General features: G+C 43.9%; 1 protein-coding gene across 1 annotated transcript in view; it reads left to right on the forward strand.

The window, feature by feature from the left end:
• Window positions 1–21096, forward strand: part of USH2A (usherin) — a 373967-nt gene that overhangs the window by 341641 nt on the left and 11230 nt on the right. The window contains exons 62-67 of the mRNA XM_054280520.1: window positions 445–1961; window positions 2937–3255; window positions 14922–15131; window positions 16311–16549; window positions 17134–17351; window positions 19314–19490. Of these exons, the coding sequence (XP_054136495.1) occupies window positions 445–1961; window positions 2937–3255; window positions 14922–15131; window positions 16311–16549; window positions 17134–17351; window positions 19314–19490 (2680 nt within the window). The remainder of the gene's footprint in view (window positions 1–444; window positions 1962–2936; window positions 3256–14921; window positions 15132–16310; window positions 16550–17133; window positions 17352–19313; window positions 19491–21096) is intronic.

The following is a 21096-nucleotide window of genomic DNA, read 5'->3' on the forward strand; positions in this document are numbered from 1 at the left end:
TGATATTCTTTAGACCTAGTCTGTGAGAAGCTTTCTGCTGGCCTGTGAGAGCCTTGCAATGAAACTTGATAACAATCAAATATAATGAAAACTGTCACTAAGTGATTTATTACTGCATTCAAAATGAAAAAAATCATGAAAATTGGATCAAAACATTCCTTTTGTATCCATGATCTGTTTGTGAGCTGATTGTTACTAGCAAGAATAAGTTTCTGCATCATTGGTTAATAGTCTTTACACTATTGTTAAGATTAAGGGTCTCATCTACTGATGATTGACAAAAATTGTTTTGTTTTTTTTCCTTCCTTCCTTCCTTCCTTCCTTCCTTCCTTCCTTCCTTCCTTCCTTCCTTCCTTCCTTCCTTCCTTCCTTCCTTCCTTCCTTCCTTCCTTCCCTGCCTCCCTGCCTCCCTGCCTTTCTTTCTTTTTCTCCCTTAATGGACAGACCTACAATGTTTTCAGCGATAACCACCTGGAGTACAGTGGTTTATCTCGCCAGTTCCTGTTCCGGCGCCTTGAGCCGTACACGCTGTACACGCTCGTGCTGGAGGCGTGCAATGCAGCGGGCTGCACTCGCTCTCCACCCCAGCCAGTGTGGACAGATGAAGCTCCCCCAGTGTCCCAGATGGCACCTGTAATCCAGGCAGTGAATGCCACCAACGTCGAACTGAGCTGGCTGCAGCCGATTAATCCGAATGGAAAAATAATTCGCTACGAAGTTATTCACAGACACACAGAAGAGACTGTTGCAGGGCACGGAGCAACAACAGAAGATGAGAAAATTGTTTTCACAGAATATAACACTGAAAGTAATACATTCACCTATAATGATAAAAATTTACAGCCATGGACAAGGTATGAATACAAAATACGCACCTGGAATGCAGCAGGCTACACTGACAGCTCCTGGACAGTGGCAGAGACTAGTCAAACTGCCCCAAGGGGTCTTGCTGTCCCCACTTTATCCGTGGTCTCAGCCAACCCCCATAAAGTGCTCATATCCTGGACACCCCCAGCACAGCCCAATGGCATTCTCCAGTCATACAGGCTGCTGAAGAACGATGTGCTCTATCCCTTCAGCTTTGACTCTGCTACTCTCAGCTACGTGGATGAGGACTTGCTGCCCTACACAGTGTACAGCTACGCAGTGGTTGCCTGCACCATGGGGGGCTGCTCCACCAGTGAGCCAGCTGCAATACGGACACTGGAAGCAGCTCCTGCCTTGGTGGACCCCCCATCTCTGCAGGCTGTCAGTGCCACTCAAATCAGAGCATCCTGGGCCCCTCCTCAAATACAAAATGGAGATATCACCAAGTACATATTGAAATTGGGCAATGAGGAGTATTATCCTGGCAACAGTTTGCAAATGTTGGTCTCTAACCTGCAGCCTTACACGCAGTACAATTTTGCATTGGTTGCCTGTACTGCTGGGGGCTGCACCTCTAGCACATCCCAGTCTGTGATGACCATGGAGGCTCCACCATTAAATATGGAAGCTCCCAGGCTGCTCGTCATGGGCTCGGAGTCCATTGAAATCACATGGAAACTCCCAGATAAGCCCAATGGCAAAATCACAAGCTACGACCTAAGGAGGGATGGTGTGCTTGTTTACTCCGGTCTGGAAACTCGGTATCTCGATTTCACCCTGATGCCAGGCATGGAGTACAGCTACACTGTCACAGCAAACAACAGCCAGGGCAGCATCACCAGTCCCTCAGCTCAGATAAAAACCAACCCCTCTGCCCCATCTGGGATGTTGCCTCCTAGGTTGCAGGCATGGTCTTCCAGTGAGATTTTGGTGGCCTGGGATCCTCCTATCAAAGTAAATGGTGACATTAAAAACTACACAATCTCGCTCCACAAGCCTGGTGAAACAGGAAAGAAGACTTTTGACTTTGATGCATCTCATGTTTCCTTTCTGAGACGGTCATACATAGTGGCACAGCTACAGCCCTACAGCAGGTAAGTCTGGAAGAACCCAATTGTTGAATAAATGCTGTGGGGTGGTGCAGTGGGCTGGAAGGCAGCTCAGACATCTTGCTTAAACAGATAGTCAGACCCATGGGATTTTTTGCTAAAAAGTAAATAATAAAACAGGGATTTTTTCCTTTGAATTTATAGTAACACCAACTTTATATCATGTTGATGAAGTACGTAGTGTTCACTTAGATTGTAATTTATAGAAGGGATAATTCAGCACTCTGGTATAGACTCCAAAACCTGCAATCTTGTACTGGTGTATCATTCACATGATGTCTGCTATAGAGAATAAATTGGGCTTTAGTTGACAAAATTCAGGGTGGGGAGACCAAAGTCGTGGTCATAGACCATTCACAGGGTAGCTGAGCTGAAATTAATGGACCATGTTTGAACCCTCGAGCTGGAAACAAGTGATTTGTGATTAAGTGAAAGCTAAAACTTAAGAAAGGGTACCAGACTCTCCTACAGAAATGCACTTGATACTGAAGTAATATCTTCCCCACTAATTCTTGATTATTTACCTGACCTTTCCTTATATATTTGTGTAGGCATAATTTGTGTGTGTTACATGGTTGATAAGTTTGTCTACTATTTACATATAACTAATCTAAATCCAAAGAGAGTAATAGAGGAGCTCTGCAGTTCTCAAATGACATCCAAATCATCTCTTACAATGAATCATCATTTTGGTTTATATCATCAAAATCAAAATGATTTTGATCACTTGACTCCTGCAGATGTGTACTGCTCCGAAAAACACCAAACCACACCCAAATTAAGAAGACAGTGTTCTTCCTCTTTGCCACACAAGGCACAGCACATAACCCGTGCGTTAATGAAAATTGTGTGCCTGTAAAAAATTCCAAGGGAGAAATGAAGAGATCCGTGGGATCTCACGCAGGGTTTGTATTTGTATGTGCAGCGTTTTAATCACCTGCTCCCCTGTGTGTTCCCCAGGTACGAGGTGCAGCTGCAGGCCTGCACGGAGCTGGGCTGTGCCTCCAGCGAGTGGGCATCGGCGCGGACGCTGGAGGCGCCGCCGGCAGCGCAGCCGGCCCCTCTCATTGAGGTACAAACGGCCCCCGGCTTCCAGTCCACGGCTTCCATCCTCTGGAGTGGCCCCAAGCAGCCAAACGGGAAGATTTTGTACTATGAGCTTTACAGGAGGAGAACAACTCAAGCCCATGTAAATTTAGACCTCTCGCTGGTTTACAATGGTTCCGCAACCTCCTTCAAAGATGACCAGTTGCTGCCTTACACAGAGTACGAATATCAGGTGGGAATTGAAGTTATTTAGCAGCTCTGATTATGATTTCAGTGCACTTTGGGAACCTTACTTTACACTTGCAATGAACATACACATCTCAATTCCAATGTTCATAGCATTGTGAACCCAAATGATTATTGTGAATGTATTTTAAAGAATTGAGAAGCTGAAAATAATTCCATACAAGCAATATATTCATTCAGCATTTGTTTACCTTAGCAGTAGGTGCCCATGTATCTTATATGTTAAATGCTTGTGTACCCTCCAGAGTCTCTGCAAGTCTCTGTTATGAGAAATTCTTTTTCTTAAAAGGCTGCTTGTTTCCCATTATTTTTTCTTTCTTTTTCCATCCTCCCCTATCTATTATGAATTAATTTTTAATTTAGATCTTAGAGTAGTTTACATCCAAAGGGACTGTTTTCTCTTTAAATTAGTCATTAGAATGACAAGTACAATTTTTTGGTGGTTCAAAAGTGAATTTGCTGCTGATGGTTGGTGTTCTCATTTTGTTTAATATATACCTGAAACAGTGCATTCCACCTCTTGAGCAAGGTGGAGCAATCTTTCTTCTACAGGTTCATTGGCTTTATAGGATCACAAGATAATTCGGGTTGGAAGGGCTCTCAGGAGGCCATCCAGCCCAAATTTCTGCCCAAAGCAGGGTCAGTAAAGAGGTCAGATGAGGTTTTGCAGGGCTTTATCCAGTTGCATCTTGAAAACCTTTGGGGAGAAGATTGCAACCTTACAGTCTGCTCCACTGCCTGACTGTCCTCATTGCAAGAAAGTTTTTTTGTTATGTTCAGTCTGAACCTTTTTTGCTTGAACTTACACCTATTTTCTCTTCTCCCTTCCAACAAATACCATAGTAAAGAAGCAGGCTCCACCTCTCCATTAGCCTGCAGGACAGCTGCAATCAAGTCCTTCCAAAGCCATCTCTTGCCCAGGCTGAACAAGACAAGTCCCACAGTTTCTCTTTACAGGCACTTTTCCAACCCCCTGATTACCTTGGTGGCCTTCCACTGAACTCACACTCCCATTTATCAATATCTTTCTGTTATCTGGGGGCCAAAACAAAAGAGACACTAAATAAAGGCAGGTAATCACTTCCTTTAATTGTCTGGCTGTGCTCTTGTGAAACAGCTCAGGATGCTGGCCATCTTTGCTGCCAGATAACTCTGCTGGCTCGTGTTCAGCTTTCTGCCTTTAGGTCCTTTGAAGCAGAGGTGCTCCCTAGCTGGTCAGTAATGCTGACACTGTGATGCTGCAAGAAGTTATTCCTCCCCAAAAGCAGGACTTTGCATCTGTCTTGCTGAAATTCCCATTCTCTAGGGCCTCCTGACTGGCAGATCTGTCCTTCAGCATATCAACTGGTCCCTCCAGTTTGGTGTCATCTGCAGGTTTAATGAGAGCACACTGCATAGATCAGGTTCTTTGGTAGCTCTGCTCCACTGCTATTGCTTTATCCTTTTGAGTAACCAGAAACCATGGAGAATTAAACCTAAAAATTTGCTTTATCACATTAGTCTATCCAGCTGCTGCATGCACACGTGTCGTAGACTCATCAAGTCACGCAGTTTGAAAGGGACATCCAGAAGGCATCCAGCCTAACTCCCTGCTTGAGGCAGGTCCGGATAGACCAGGCTCTCAGGGCTGTGTCCAGCTGAGTTTTGGATCAAGTTCTCTATGCTTGCAGATGCAAGGATGGAGATTGTACAGCCTGTGTCAGCAGAACTATTGTTAGACCAGATTTCCTTGCTGCTTTAGGCAGGATCTGTGGGGAATGTGAATGCAAGTGCAGATGGGGCTGAGTAGACAGTAAGCATCGGTAGCAGACCCAAACCATACTTGTTAGGAATCTTTCTTAGATGGAGAAAATCTCTCCAAGCTGGAAGTTGTACATATTGGCTATAGGATGTTCTCAGCTGGGCTAACTTTTAATTATCTCAGTCAGAAGCTGTGTTTTGGGAAGTGGATACCACAGAGACTTTTTTCAGCCAACATTTTTAATGACTTATCAGTGACAGATTAAAAAAAAAAGAAACTTCTTAATCAGATTCCTGTGCTTTATTGTGCTGTATTCAAGACTTAGCTTTTTATCTTGGTTCTTCTCCATAACTAGGCTGAGCTTTTGATTGGAACTCTAAATAATTTTTGGTTTTTTTCACCAGTGGCCATTTATTTCACCATGAGAAGTTTTTCAATGCATGCATTTGTCTTCCATTTAAGTCACTTGCAGCAGTCCTCTGGGATGTATCCTGAGCTTCTCCATTGTTGACAATTTATATCTTGCCTGTGAGACAAGTTATTCATAAGTATAGGGCTTGGCTTTTGCTATTATGCTGATGAAACCCAGATTTATATTTCACTTAAACTGGATATTGATTCTCCTGTCTCTGTATTTGAGGCTTGTTTGCTGGACATAAAACTTTAAATGCAACTGAATTTCCTCCAGCAGAATGCAGTTAAAATCAAAGTGCTGTGCTGGGACTCTCTCCAGCATTTTTGGAGATATTGAGATTTAGTTCAATGCTCTAATAGCTTCTTTGGACCTGAAATCAGGACTTTTGAATCTGGGCTTTTGGGGAATTTTTTCATTGGGTTTTGTTGATTTGTTTTGTTGTTTTTTAATTTGTTTGTTTTCCTGGAAACTTCAGCTGAATATTAGGTTTTATAAAACCAGGTGCAGAAGCTGCAGTTCCAGAAATGATGACGTGAGTTTAGAAGCTCATGCTGACAGAAGAGACTATGCCCCCAAAAATGCTTAGGTCACTGTTCTTCAAGGAAGCACATTTAGACTTGAAAAGGCCAGTTCTGCATTTTAGCATCTGCTGGTTTGCAGTGGGGTTTTAAGTGATATACAGTGCCTATTTCCATACTTCAAACAAAACACTAAGATCTTGAAACTCCCTCTGTTGGTCTAGTTGTATGTTTAGATACTTTTATCTTCTAGAGCATCTTTTAGGTATTTGTTGGAATTTTGCTTGATATCCCCAACTCTATTAACCATGTACTACTGTGTGATCTCCTGAAAATCTCCCTGATTAAAAGAAACATTATCACTCATGAGGCCCAATGAGTTTGCAAGTGCAATCCTTTGTTTCCTGGAATATTTCTGAAACAGGAGTGTGTAGGCCCTCCCTGGGAATCAGTGGAAGTGGTGTGCAGTGTTACCATACAGCAGCCTACAGAGTCAAACCTATTTTTCTCAGCTAAAGAAAAGCTCTTCTGAGCAGAGACTTGTGGCATTTAGTGCAAAGCAGAGCTCTCACAGTGTGGTGTGATTTCCATGCAAATGCAGTATCACTCCTCCACAATTACACTTAATTGTGTTCTTAAAACTGCTTCTTTAGATTAATGGCTTAATGTCTTCCTGGTTTAGGACACATCCTTATTTCTATTTGGCAGGCACAGAACCTGTAAAAGACAGAAAATTACAATTGTCCCTCTTCAGAAAGGTTTATGGCTCCCTGCAGAGGTTTATTCTCCAAGAGGACTATGCAATGCACCAGGACAGGGCTGCAGTGCTGGAGGTGTCTGCCTCTGACCACTGCAAGAGGCACACAGCATCCCTCCTGTGTGTGCAGAGTCCTTCTCACCCTCCTGTTACTGCAGCCACCTGAAGGGTCTAGGAGATACCCCGAGACACACCAGGATAACTATGTGCTGGGTCCTCTCAAAGAGAAAACAAATTATATTCTGACTTTGGAGGGATAAAGAAAAAAAAAAAAGGATGCAAAGTCATGAAGACTAAGGACCAATTACATAGGGTGTGGAATAGGTTGGCCCCATTGGTCATTTTCCAATGCTAGGAAGGACACTTGGTTTACCAGCCTGTCTGTCACATTGTTGGCTGAGCTCCAGCTTGTGCTGATTAGTTACTGACAAACAGGTCAGTGACTTCTGCACTTTAAAATCAGGTGAAACTGGTTTTGTGGTTGACCAGTGATGGATAGTTACCCATTTGTAATATCTCTCATAACTGATTCCTCTTCATCTTTAAATTCCCCATTTCTTCCCATCTCTCTGACAGAAAGATGCACTGTAAGACAGTGACATTAAAAAAGTAGTTCTTTCTTCCATTCCCTTCTTGTTATTTTGTTTGTGAGACTGTTTTTTCTTACAAGGTTTCTGTTTCCAGTTAAAGAGAATTTCTCATACTACATCTGCATTAGACTACCACGCCTGACCTCAGCTTCTGAAAAGTAAAGCAGACATAACTATGTTGTTTCACTGATGCTATGATGATACCTACTCTAGATATCCTTTTGCAGAATGAGACACTTCCTTTCCCCTAGTAGAAAACAGCCATTTGAAACCATGTAATTTTGTTCAATAAGCCCCACCTCAGGCAGTTTGTTTCTCTTGTCAACATAATCTTAAATTCAAGTGTGTTGATGCAATAAAACCTTGATTTTTTTTTCCCCTTAAATTAAATATGGATATCAGACTGGATTTGTTGGCATCCAGGTTTACTAATGAATCTCTTACTGTGCTGCTCATGCAGGACCCTTCTCAGTAAATTTTGGTTCCGACATATTCAAAACCATGGCAGGCTATCCTTTAAAAAGACATTAGTGTGAGTACCAGGGGAAAATATACTCCAGGGCTGTAGATATTTCCTTGATATGATTTCCTTGATTGTATCTTTTTATTTATGAGGCATAATTTATGACTGCTGAAAAGCAAACTAAAATGAGTGATGACTAACTGCAGCCAAAGTAATAAATCAGAAGCAAAGAAAGAAGTGATGATTTTGATCGAATCTATTGAATTAGCTGTTGCCCTTAGCCATTACAGGTATTGGAAAGACCTTTTAATATCTGCTTATCTCTCTCATGGGAACTTGGTAACTATCTCATTATATACCCATAGGAAACAAATTATTTAATTTTCTATCTTTTAGAGTTAAACCTTTTTACATCTCTCATTAATTACTGTCATTATGCTATGTTATATGGAATGAGCTTTCTTTAAAATTTGGTAATTTTGTTTAAGTCCCAAAGTTTTTGCCTATTGTCTTTCCCTTTTCCAGAATGGGTTTAGTAGTTCTGTTATTAGCATTTGAGCAGTGGAGATGAATAGCAATGTTAAGAGTCTCTAATTAACACAGTGCTAGAAATGGGGATCTGAAATCTATCCCATTATATGTTTATGACCTCCATAAGGAGAGTAACAATGTTGAAGAGGGAAAAGTATGGGGCAATCTGAGAAGGGGCAATCAGGAAGCACACATGTGATTTCTACCTTCTTGTTTCCCTGCTCATGAATGAATGTGATACTTTATTTTACCTTGCCTTTGCTCTGTCCACCATAAACTGCACCCACTTTTTAAACTTTCTTCTTTGCTAATACCTGCCTGATACTGAAGTGCCCAGATGTGAATACATTATCCTAATGCTGAATGCTAGATTTTGGTAGATAAGCTTTGTGCTCTGGGCTCTGCTGACATCACATAAGTAACTCCAAACTGGCCAGCCAGTACGACAGTCAGTTCACAAGGCTTGTTAAGGATGCTGCAATTGATGGTGAGAGGGGGGTTCTTTGGTTTTCTTTGATTTCAACTAGCCAAGATTGTGGTCTCTTCAATTGTCTTGAAGGTTGCTGTTGGAACATAACCAAAAATTGAGGGCTGTGTTTCTGACTTTGCTGATGTCAGATCTTGTATGACCCTAAAGTACCTTAGTGTATTGGAAAAGAATTACACTGTGAAAACTCTGCATTTATGGAAAAGTTGAACAAATCTAAGTCAAGAAATGGAAAGCAAAGTCTCAAAGTAGTGCTGGGTCTTTGAGGTCTCCATGAAACAGCTTTACAAGAGAGGAGCAGTACAAACTTCTCTGCTACGATTTGTCTCTCATGGCATGTGCCAAGCAGTGCCAGCATTGAATTCTTTTTGGAAAGACCAGCAGTCACAGGTGTGTAGAGTCTTTGCTTACCATAAGAGCAGAGATCCAAGTTGTACCTGACTCTTACACACAGAAGTAGAGTTACATGCACATGTAAAAGGGCTGGCTTGCTCTGAACTTGTGGTTCCCAGAACCCACAGCCCTCTGTAACTCCCTACAGCTCTGAGCAGTGCTCACAGCCAGGGAGAGGTGGTGACTTACTAATGAGACTTTTTCTAAGGCAAAAGGCTGTTTTCTGAGTGTCTGAAGGAACTTGGTGCAAGCTGCTGACTCATTCTGAGCTGAGATCCTGTCCCATCACAGACACACCTGTGATGGACCATAGACTAAGCACAGTGCAGAATGGCACAAGGCACAGTGCCTGTTGGACATGCAGGGAGCCAGAAGCCACTGCTGGTGGTATTCAGCTCTTTGGCTTGCTCTCTTGCCAGCAGGGAGGGTGGGAAGCATCTGGCCTCTGTGCTATGCAAGGTGTCCCAGCTCTTGCTGGCCTGGGAAGTCAGGAGCAGCTCAGGACTGCTGCCTTCATTGAGGAGAGCTGCCACCAGCACCCTTCTGCCTGCTGAGATCTCTGCAGGAAGGGACAGTTTCACCTTCTCCACAGGCTGTTCACTGCCTGAGGGTCCCCTTTGCAGGAGTTTGAGTTCAAAACAAAGTTTCCTTGATACAGATATGGGGCTTCAAGAGTGTTATAGCAGATGAATCTGTGTGGTTCAGGGATGGAAGTCATCTCATGGGCTTCTTCCACTGTCAGCATCTACAGTAATAACATCATTATTCTGTATCTATGCCCAAGGTGATTTTGGTGCCCTTGTTTCTCCCTTATTGCAGAAGCTGTTAGGTCTACTAGGCCTGAACAGGCTCACTGTGGTAAGATGACTCTTCTCAGAACATCCTGTCCTGCTTCTCATAAGTTTTGCCCCTTCTTGCTGTGCTGATGAACCTTCAGGTTGTACTGTGATCATTTTGAGCAACTGATCACAGGTTTCTTCCAGGAACAGGGATCTATGAAGGCTCTATTTATGACCAAAAACCCCAAGCTTAGTTACCTGTAACTGGAATTCTTCAGTTCTCTGAATATATGCTCTCTAGAGAGTTTTCTCCCCTCTCTTCTCTCTCTGGCTCCACTTCAAAGTGCAGTCTGAGCCAGGGGCCAGCAGATTGATAAAACATTAATTAGTAACCTTTGGTAGCTGATTTCAGAGCCCTCTCCTGGTTTTTAGGGACACTGCAGCCTTTAACAGCAACACATGTTTTGGCAGGGTGCTGAGCCATGCACCATGATGTCAGACTTAATGCTTTTTGAGGCAGAATATTCGAAAAGTCAAGATATAAGAAATTTTCTTGGCTTTCTGCTCTTTGTGTTTTGCCATTTAATGCATCCCTCAGATGTGATTGCTTCTTGTTTGCTCCATGTTCCCATGTGGTCTTTCATAATTGTAAAAAGGTAATACTGCTGCCTGTTAGGCTCTTTATATTTCTGTATGAATGTGATCAAATATTTGTGATGCTGATTATACCACAATTTATAAAGATTGTCTGTGACCCCAAAAAGCTTTTTCCAGAAGCCTAAATATGAAATTTCAGTTTAACTAGGCTAGCCAGGCAACATCTTCCATCCATGACTGTTTAGTGGTGTCTTCTTGAGAATCCATGACCTCTGATTTTAGAGACACTGCTCATTGTGGTTTCTGTTGCCATGCTGCCCCATTTTTTCCTGCAAAGAAGTGGCTAAACACCAGCATTTCCATCTGCAGTCAGTTCTGTGGATTTACTGCCCCAGGTTTCCAAACACTGACCAGGATTTCCTTGGGCAGCGCTTCTCACAGGGAAATATTTTTATAACCATCCATCCTTTTACAGATGGTTGAGCAGAAGCAAAGGGAGTTAAGGGACTCCAGCTTAGGTCAGTGTAAATCTGGAATTCAGATCCTCAGAAGTCCTCTTTAGCTGTCACAGCTGTCTCAGAAGCTGGCGTTACAGACTCTCAGACACCAAGGGGGTTTCTGCTGGACACATCTCTTGGCAGGGCTGAGTAGCTGGTGTCTGTCTAGAAGGCATGCTCAGACCCTGTCTGTCTGTCAGGCCCACACAAACATGACCATGACCTTGGCCTTTCTTTCCAGAGAGTTGAGCAAAGCATCCCAAGAACAGAGGGGTCATCCACCTGGGTATTCCCACTCCAGAGGGGCAGCAGGCCTGACTGCCTCATGTGATTGAACCTCAATTACCTGACTCTTGAAGGAGTCCTTTAACCACTTAGCTGCAGTATGGAGGGGGATGAGCACAGAGTCACAGAATCTCCTGTGGAAAGGGACGCACAAGGATCACTGAGTCCAACTCCTGGCCCTGCACAAGTCACCCCAAGGGTCACACCATGTGCCTGAGCATTGTCCAAAGGCTCCCTGAATTCTGTCTGGCTTGGTGTTGTGACCACTTTCCTGGACAGCCTGTTCCAGTGCCCAGTCACCCTCTGGGTGAAGAACCTTTCCTGATATCCAAGCTAAAGCTCCCCTGACACTTTGTTCCCTTGGGTCACGTCACTGGTCACCAGAAAGCAGAGATTGGTGCCTGCCCCTTTGCTGTCCCTCACAAGGAAGCTGCAGGCCACAGTTAGGTGTCCCCTCAGTCTCTTCCAGGCTGCACTGGATTGGGATTGTTCTTACAAGATTATTATTAAAACCCCAGGCCACACTAATGACCCCAGACCTGGCAATGGGGTGACAATAAACTGCTGTGTGTGAGGACAGCACCATCAGCTCTGGAAGGGTTCTTGGAAGGGTGCTCAAGTACAAGAGGCCTTGTCACATTGTTCTCAGCTAAAAAGGAGATGAAAATGCATCAGGAGCCAGGTAAGGAGTATCTGCATGTCACTGTCACCCCCCTGCTCACACAAGCAGGACATTCCTTCCTCAGCTGGGCTCCCAACCCATAACTGTGGTGTCTGGTACAGGCCACTGCAGGGGTGAGGAGGGAAGGCAGCAGTGCTTTTCCAACAACATTACTGTTGCTTTTCTGGTTTCAGCCCATTCCCAGGCTCAAAGGAGACTTGTATGCGCATCATGTTTCCATTATTCTGTGCACAGTTTTCAGGGAACAGTGTGTCTTTGTCTCTATTTAAGCAATTCAAAGCTGCTGGCATCCAGTAATGAATGCAGCTGTGGAAGCAGAAGTCAGCACTGGGACAAGAGATGGCATCCCCACTGTCATTATCCTACTTTTCTCTCTTTCCCAGAGGTGACTGTTCTGACAGTAGAAACATTCAGGAATTCCAAGCCTTCTTGGAATTTTGTCTTTTTGTCTTTTACTTCCTCCAAAATGCACATCAGTCCTGCACAAAATACAAGACCAAACAAGATAATGGGGAACAGAGTGTCCCAGGGTCAGGGGGACTCCTCTCTGCTATAAATCTCCTGGTTCTGTGGCACAAGAGGACCACACACTGCTTGAGATGGGGAAGAAATCCTCACTCTGTTCTGTGACAATGGCTATTTCTGGCTCCTGGCCCTTTCCTAGTAATAGGAAGAGGCTCCTTGGGGAAGTGATCATGGCACCAAGCCTGAAAGAGTTCAAGAAGCATTTGAACAACACTCTTGGGTACATGGTGTGACTCTTGGGAATGGTCCTGGGCAGGGCCAGGAGTTGGACTCGATGATTCTTGTGGATGCCTTCCAGCTCAGCTTATTCTGTGATTCTGTGAATTCTTTCTGAAATAGAAGGTGTGGGACCTACAGTAGATGAGGGATTGATGAAGGGAGGAGTCTCCATCCAACCCTCGGTGAAGTGTTTGCTTCCCAAATGAGTTGCATCCCTCTCTCCTCCAAAATTCCTTGGCAATTCCATTCTGAAGCTGAATTCCTGTGCTACATAGGAGGGCTCTGTTCCTAGCTCATCACCTTCACTTTAGCTGTGGCAGCTTGCTCAGCAGGTCAGGCCCAGCGCTGTTACGCTCCGTGCTCATCAAGGCCACAGCCTGGATGTAACTGGAGCATTGAGCCCAGGTAAGCACTGAGCCAGTGCCAGTGCCACACTCAGAGCTGCTCTTTCCATGTGAGTTTTATTCTTTCCACAAAGAAATATGACCCTTGAAATGAATAACTGTGGGTAAATCTTTGTAGCAGCTGGAACTGAACTGAGATACAGGGTTTGACCTACTGCAGTAAAGTGAACAGTTTGACTTTATGAATAGTTCACAACAGAGATGTATTACTGATTCCACTGAAATGAAAGTGCTTTGGCTGAGCATTTATTGCAGGGCATCATCTCTACTTAGGATGGTTCTGTACATTACTGATGGAATCAGGCAGGATCTTTGGGTTTGTAATTGGCAGAGCCTCAACCTTCAAAGCCACTTTAGTTGTTTTTATCCCTTTTACTTCCCCAGGCTCCTTGTAAAGTGTCCCGTGTTCTTGGAAGTTATTATTGTAATCTGGAAGGATTCAGGGTCAATTTTGACCACTTCTTACTTCTAAACCTCCTGGGTTTTTTTGAGACATAGTCTCACCATTCCCTTCCCCAGGACCAGTGCCCAAAGTAGATCATATGAGAATGTGTTTTACTGTAGTTAGAGCTGCTCAACATGAAAGCTTACTAAGGAATACTTACACTAAAAATCGCTCAGACAGTCCTCTTGTATTGCCATTTAGATCTATCATTCTGATTGATCACTATGTGGTTGGCTAATATTGAGTCTAATTTAACCCTATATGCTCATGCATCCATCTATTCTGTCTATTGTTTCTGACATTCTACAAATTACTTACTCATGCAAATGATGACCTAAGGCAACCTTTTATGATATTCGTGTTTAATTATACAAATGCTTTTTGATAAATAAGATTATACATCCTTCCATATGTTTATTCAGTCCTTGATGAAAGCAAAATTTAATTTTCATGCAGATTTGTTGGAGAGTGTGTTTAATAAGTGCTGAGTTTTATGTAGTCTGCAGATCACTCTGGTTTTGGGTAGCTGACAAAATCAGTAGGCATAGTTCATAGAGACATGTGGGTTTTAATCAGGCCTAATTCAAGCTGCTAATTTTTGAAATTTTGGAACTGAAGTCATTGCCTTTGTGCTTATGCAATAAAGCAAATGTTGTTGTGAAAATAAATGAGAAATGCTGAATTAACTACACACTTCAGTGGGCTTTATTTATATTACAAGTTACTGAAAATATTGCCAAATAACTGATACATTAATATTTTTAGGAGAGGGATGTTCCTGTAAAGCTCACTGGTTCTAATGAGTAACTTGAGCTTGGCTTGTGTGATTCAGTCAAGGTGAATGCAACTTTTAAGTGTCACCCAAGGCCAGGCTTCATCAGGGCTACCTGCATACATGAAGAAAATGTGCAGAAGGGAGAAATTGTCAGGACCAGATATGAGTATCTTTGTTCAGATGTCTTTGAAAACACTGTTCTTGTTGATTGCAGCTCCTCCAGGAGTCCTCTTGGCATGGTGTGACATAGACAGGGGTAGGAATTCAGAGCATGGGGATCAGGTATGAGGAAGACACAGGAGCACACACTGCCTGACACATGACTTTTGCTTCTTTTCCCTAGGTGTGGCAGTGGGAAATATTCCACCCTTCTGTTAAGAAATTACTGTGTCAGCACAGGTGCTAACTGGCCATCAAGGGGCATTTTCCAGGAGTGCCATTGTGCCGTGTTTCACCCAGTGTCAGTGGAGCTGCAGTAGCCCCTCTGGCTAACAGCAGGTGTTCTGTAGGCCCGAGCTCTTGCTGACAGTTTCTTTGTTGTGTTGGAAGGTGTGGTCAGTGAACTCGGTGGGCCGGACGCCCAGCAGCTGGTCCCGCTGCCGGACAGGCCCTGCCCCTCCCGAGGGCCTGGGAGCTCCCCTCTTCAGCACCGTGGCATCCACTGTGGCTGTGGTGAGCATCAGCCCCCCTCTGAAGCCTAATGGGGTGGTCAGTATCTACAGGCTGTTTTCTAATGGTACCAGAGGGACTGATGTGGTGGTGAGTATTGTCAGCACTTTTTCTGTACTTCACTTGTATTTTCTAGCTTTAAAAATTTTGTCATTACAAGCTGCTGCTGTTGGTCACAGACTGCCTTCCTCTCCTGGCCTCCCATGGTTAGCTGCTCTGCACTGCACTGTCCTGTCCGTGAGCTTAAGCTGTCTACTGATTTCACATTACCCATTTATTCCTTCCAGTGCACTTGGCTGCGGCTGTGTCTGATTCAGCCAGCTCGTCCCATTGGTGCCTGCATGGCCTTCCTTTTCCATTCCCTCACACCTGCCATGCTGCTGGCTTGGCTCTGCCTCTGCTCTGCCTCTGGCATCAAGGAGTACCAAGTGCTTCCCTTTGCTTGCTTGACTCTCTTCTTCTTATTTTTTGCTGAACTCTGCTGAATCACATGCTGCCAAATGAGACCAGATGTTGCCCCTTGTTGGTGTTTTCTACATATTTTTATTTCTTTGGCTTCAAAAAAGCTATACCAACAAATGACTACAGCAGAAAGGTGAAGTGGCAGTTCCTGTGAGCAGTTTCAGAGCAGGGCACTGATTCCTTTGCCAGAACTGCCAGGTCTCCCTTGCTGAGCTTAGGAAAGTTTCCTAACAGGCTCACCCAGCACAACGTCTGTTTGAATGCAGAAGAGCATCGTGTTGGCTCTTGCCTCAGATGCTCCTACCAGAGAGCACATTCTCCTGTCTGGGAGTCACCTGACCCACCAGACACATTGGTGTCATGCTGCCCAGCACTGTTTCTTGCATCCACATTGAGGAAGCTTGTGAGATATGCATGATTATTTGCTAGCACATTTATCATGGAACTATTTTCCACATTAATTTATTTTCTGCTTCAGTACCACTTATCCCAGAGTCTTCCTTTAATGGCTTTCAGCTTCTCTGTTGCTGAGAATGACATTTGCAGTTGACATACAGTGGTCACAGCTCAACTAAAGATGTCCTGAGGCCACTGATGGCATGGTCTTTTCCTTTGCAGAGCGTCCTTTAACTTCATAATGAGAGAAAAACACAGAGTTCCCATTACACAACAGCTGCATTAGTGTCACACTTAAAGAACATGCAGAATCTTCTGCCCGTCTTCTTCTGGGGTTAATTCACCTCCATAACTCTTATTTAGTACTTGTGCTGCTTGAAGCTGTGACAAGTTCCCTCTTCATTTTCACAGCTGTCAGAAGGGACTGCCACCCAGCAGACAATACACGGGCTAAAGCCTTTCACCACGTACTCCATTGGCGTGGAGGCCTGCACCTGTTTCAATTGCTGCAGCAAAGGGCCCATGGCTGAGTTCACCACGCAGCCGGCTCCACCCTCGGAGCAGCCTCCACCGCAGATCCGCACCGTGACCTCCAGGAACGCCTCTTTCCAGTGGAGCGCCCCGCAGTCACCCAACGGCATCGTCACCAGGTAGGAGCTGGCTGCCCCCCAGCTGAACTGCACGCCACCTCGGCTGGAGATAGTGCCAGAACAGTGTGAGCTGGAATGCCATGGCTGAGGGCACTGAACAGTTGTGGCAGTCACACTCCTTCCTTGTCATAGTGGTGGTGATATTGCCTGCAGCCTGAACACTCTCTGAGAAGTTTTTACATACAGTGATTGCTTTTCTCCTGAGCAGGATACTGGGGAGGATAAAGGTGGAAAGGATGAGCTGTTGTGAGTGAAGGTGATTGTCAGACAGCTGTGGTTCTGTAATGAAATAGTTGTGAGTTCAGCTGGCAGTGATGAGAGAGCTGCAATCTGGAGTTTCTTAGGCAAAAATCCTGACTTGCAGAAGAGGGCAGCAAGGTAACGGGCAGCAACAGTGAGTGTGACTTACTACCACAACTGCCCAGTTATCTCAGAGTTAGGACCAAAATCTCCAAGAGAAAAACTGGGAACAGGTCTGTTTTCTTCTCCAGTAGCCACACAGACAGCAGTTAGGACAAAATGTGGGATTGGCTTTTATGTTATTTAGGGCCCTTCCTTCATCACAATCTCAACTGTGTTCTCAGCTATGAGCTCCACGTGTACATGGCGTGCCCTCTGAACCTACAGCCAGCAGTGAAGGCTTGCAGTCCTGGCCCAACTGAGGTGAAGTACACAGGGAAAGGACAGAGTGCCAACGTGTCCAACCTGGAGCCTTACACAACCTACAACCTGCGAGTTGTGTCCTACAACTCCGTTGGCAGTAGCGCCTCCGAATGGATCGGATTCACTACGGAAAAGGAGCGTGAGTATGAGAAATGCACCACTGACAAGTCATGCCTGTTTCTGAGAGCCAAATTACTTCCTCACCTCTGGGAGAGAGGACATCCCCAGAAACCTCTTCTTCCCTGTCCCTGGTCACTGCGTCTCTGCTGAACATTCATTGAAATTCTGCTCTGGGGCTTAACTGCTCATTCCTTCAAAAATATTTCTTTGCTCATCATCTGATGTCACATCCTCTATCGTGGGAGCCTGGAAACCTTTTATTTTACTGAAAATGGGCAGCAAAGCTGCAGAACATAAAATGTTTTAAGTATTACCAGAAGGCTGATGTGTAGTAATAAAAATAATGCCATAAATGATCCCTTGGAAAAGTGGAGATCTTGAAAGAGACCTGGTGATTGTTTTCAGGAACAATCTTCTTGTCCTAATTCATGCCACACTTCAGCTAGGATTCATAAAAGTTTTCCTTGGATACCATCTGAATGACTGTATGCTTGTGAACACTGAAGTAAGAATTTGTTGCTGTCCAACCACTGGAGGCAGTGCTTTAAGGCCATGTGGTGGTATGCATGGAAATTAAACATGCAGGACCTGTGCCTACAGGCAGAATAGATTTTGCCATCAAAACTGAATTTGTAGTAGTCTAACATCAGCTTTTATTAAAAAGATCTATAGTGCTGTAGCCAGAGTCATTCCATAACAGATGAGATGGGCATTTCATCTCAGTCTGTCAGGTCAGGGCAAAGATGATGTTCACTTTTTATCTCATGTCAGGATTTCAGAATCACCTTTCTAAAAATCCCTTTTGCATCATTTGATAGTTCTGCCAAGTAATTACTCAAAATCTGTAATCTGATACATCCTTAGCTGAAAGTTTCAGGTGGAACAGGCACAGATTTTTTTAATGTTACCACTGAAAAAAAACCCCACACCAAAAACAAAGGAAAAAAAACCCACAAAAAGACAACCAGCCAACCAAAAAACAAACAAACAAAAGAAAGGTCCCTTATGTGCAAAGCTGTATTTTATTAAATTGCAAGTTAAAAGGCTGGAAAATGATTATGAACTTTTAAATGGAGAAAATTCATAAGGAACTGGTGAGACACGTAGAACAAAAGGATTTGAAAGCAATTTTTAATCCCCCACCCGCTAGGTCCAAAGTCCTCTTCTTTCAGTCTTGCTTTTCTTGTCTTGCTGACCTCTTCACACCAGGTTTGCAGAGTCCCTCTGACTGCCTCCTTCCTTGAGTCTGACTGCTTCCTCTTGCCTCGAAGGCTTGCTTTAGTGACAGTGGGCAATTAGCAGCAAAGTGCAGCTGGGCAAGCGGCTTTCTTGTGAGCAAAACAGCAAATAATACCAAATACGGGGCAGATGGCTTAATGGCAGCACCACAAGAAAGGACCACCTCAAACTTAAATGAAGTTTTTTGTCAGCAAGCTGTTGAGCCCAACTGATGAACTCTTCCTCCCTGAAGTGAGTTCTGGGTTTCTTTTCTGTTTGCCTGCCATCTGTTCTCATTTTTCTGAAACCTCATGTTTTCATGTATGTGCATGTGATGATCTCAGCAATTTTTTGGGGCTTGCAAAAGAACCCTCTTCACAGCAACTCCCACAGCCCAGTCTGCTGCAGTCAGGGTTTCACAACCTCCTGTGTCTCCCTGTCCTCTGCCTTAAGCTGGAACTTAATTTATAGAGTTTTAGTGTCAGTACCACATACACAAAGGCAAAGGGAGGAAGTCCAATATTTGATTTCAGGATATATCTCTGCTTTCTCAGTGCAGAGGCTGGCATGCTACAGCAGCTTTTTCTTTTCTCCTTGTATCTTTCCTAATCATACACATGGATATGAGAGAGAGGGGGAGTCCATGTGGCAGAGAGCTTGTATTCTGGAGAGTCTCATTTTCTTGGCTGTATAACTCACCAAATCACTTCTAGACTATTGGCTAGAAAGTCACAGAATTGAGCTCTTTTTCCTTGTCCTGCAGCACCTCGGTACATGGCTCCGTTCTCCGTGGTCAGCAATTTATCCGTCATCCACATTGACTGGAGCCGCACCTTCGTGCTGAACGGGCGCCTGAAGGAGTACGCGCTGACGGAGAGCGGGCAGCGCATCTACAGCGGCTTCGACACCGAGCTCTACTTGCCAAGGACATCTGACAAAAGTCAGTTTCCCACAGCTTCCTCTCCAGGAGAGTCTGTTGAGTGAAATTAACAGTATTGCAGCACTTTTGCTGTGGTGCTGGATTTCTTCAGCCCGACTAGCTCCTGACACCAACAGCAAGAGTGGGCTGCCCCCAGAAATCTGTGGAATCCAGGGTGAAGCTGTAGGGCACAGCTGCTCTGTGGCACAGGTGGACTGCACTGGGGATAGTACTGCACCAAGGGCAGGGACAAGGAACGGGGAGAGGTCTTCTGTATGTTTTCCAAAGGAGTTTATTCCCTGGAGGGTCAGGGACAGGAAGACACTGACTTAAAGGCATACACCAACTTATAAACAGGGGAGGTGCCAGGATGCAATCTTTAACCAACTTGGAGAAACTGGGGGTGGAACAAAAGGCAGGGAATACAATGTTTAAACCAATAGGGCACTACAGGGGAGGAGAACACTTAAACAAACCAATGGGGTTTTGAAGGATACAAAATTGATAGGGAAGTTTCTAGAGAAAAGGGCAGGCTTGGGGAGGGATTGACATTCAATGGGAGGAGAAACCAGGAACAAAAGGGCAGGTCTTTGGGGAGAGGGACAACTAGGGCAAAACTAGTAATACAGGGGGGAAAGGAACAATCCATTAGTAATAAAATATGCTATAACAATACAAAATAGGAAGGATTATAAAACTGACTACTAGAACTGCATTACAATCAAAACCACACACTGCAACAAACAATAAAAAAAGTTTCTCCATTTCAATCCCAAGCTAAGACCAAAGGAGTGTACAGCCACACCAAAAAGTATCTAAGCAAATCCTTGAAAAAAAATCCATAGAGATAACCATTCTCTTAAACATTATACCTGACTGGGCGAGACTGTTTTGATTCACAATAACGGTCAAGTTTTCCCAAATCCTGAAGCTGTGTTGAAATTCCATCCTTCAGGGCTACAGTCAGGGAAATGTATAGAAGTCTTCAGTTTCAGGAAAGACTGGAGCTTGAATTTTCATTCTAATCAAATTAAGTCAGTAGCTCTTGGAAACAGCCATGTTTTGAAATACAGTTTCATTTTAGAAATTTTCAATCTTTAAAATAAAAGGAAATTATCAACAGGGGGGAAAAGGGGGAATAAAAAGCAGCAAGAAAAATGTTTTCTGTTTTTCTCTTTTGAAGACATTGGAATGTCATATGTCAAAGAATTTTGTAATTTATTTTTTGTCTTACCAATTACTGCAATGGTGCTAATGCTTTATTTGTTTTAATTCAAATGTTCTTAATCCGTTTGTTTTAGCTATGAATGAAGTATGAGGGATTTAGGGGAAAGTGGTGAAAAACTGAAAGTTCCCAGAAATATTGGAAAAAAAAGAATTTAGTAGTGAAAGAGGAACATAATTTGTAGCAACATCATAGTGATGATTGCTTATGATCTGCCATGATTCATAGTTTAGAATTTCAATACCAAGGTGTAAAGAATTGTGAAGCTCTGATATGGGGTTCAGGTGGATTATGATGGGTTATGTGCTATTCCTGCCTTGTTTTTTTAGACCTGGCTGTTTGCTGGTAAATAATGGTGAAAAGCGGCACCTAAATAATTTTTATTTCTGCTGCTGACAGTAT

This window comes from Melozone crissalis, unplaced genomic scaffold (assembly GCF_028551555.1).
Source record: "Melozone crissalis strain CALT ecotype California unplaced genomic scaffold, PUWL_Pcris_2 ptg000027l_1, whole genome shotgun sequence".
In the NCBI taxonomy this organism is placed as follows: Eukaryota; Metazoa; Chordata; class Aves; order Passeriformes; family Passerellidae; genus Melozone; species Melozone crissalis.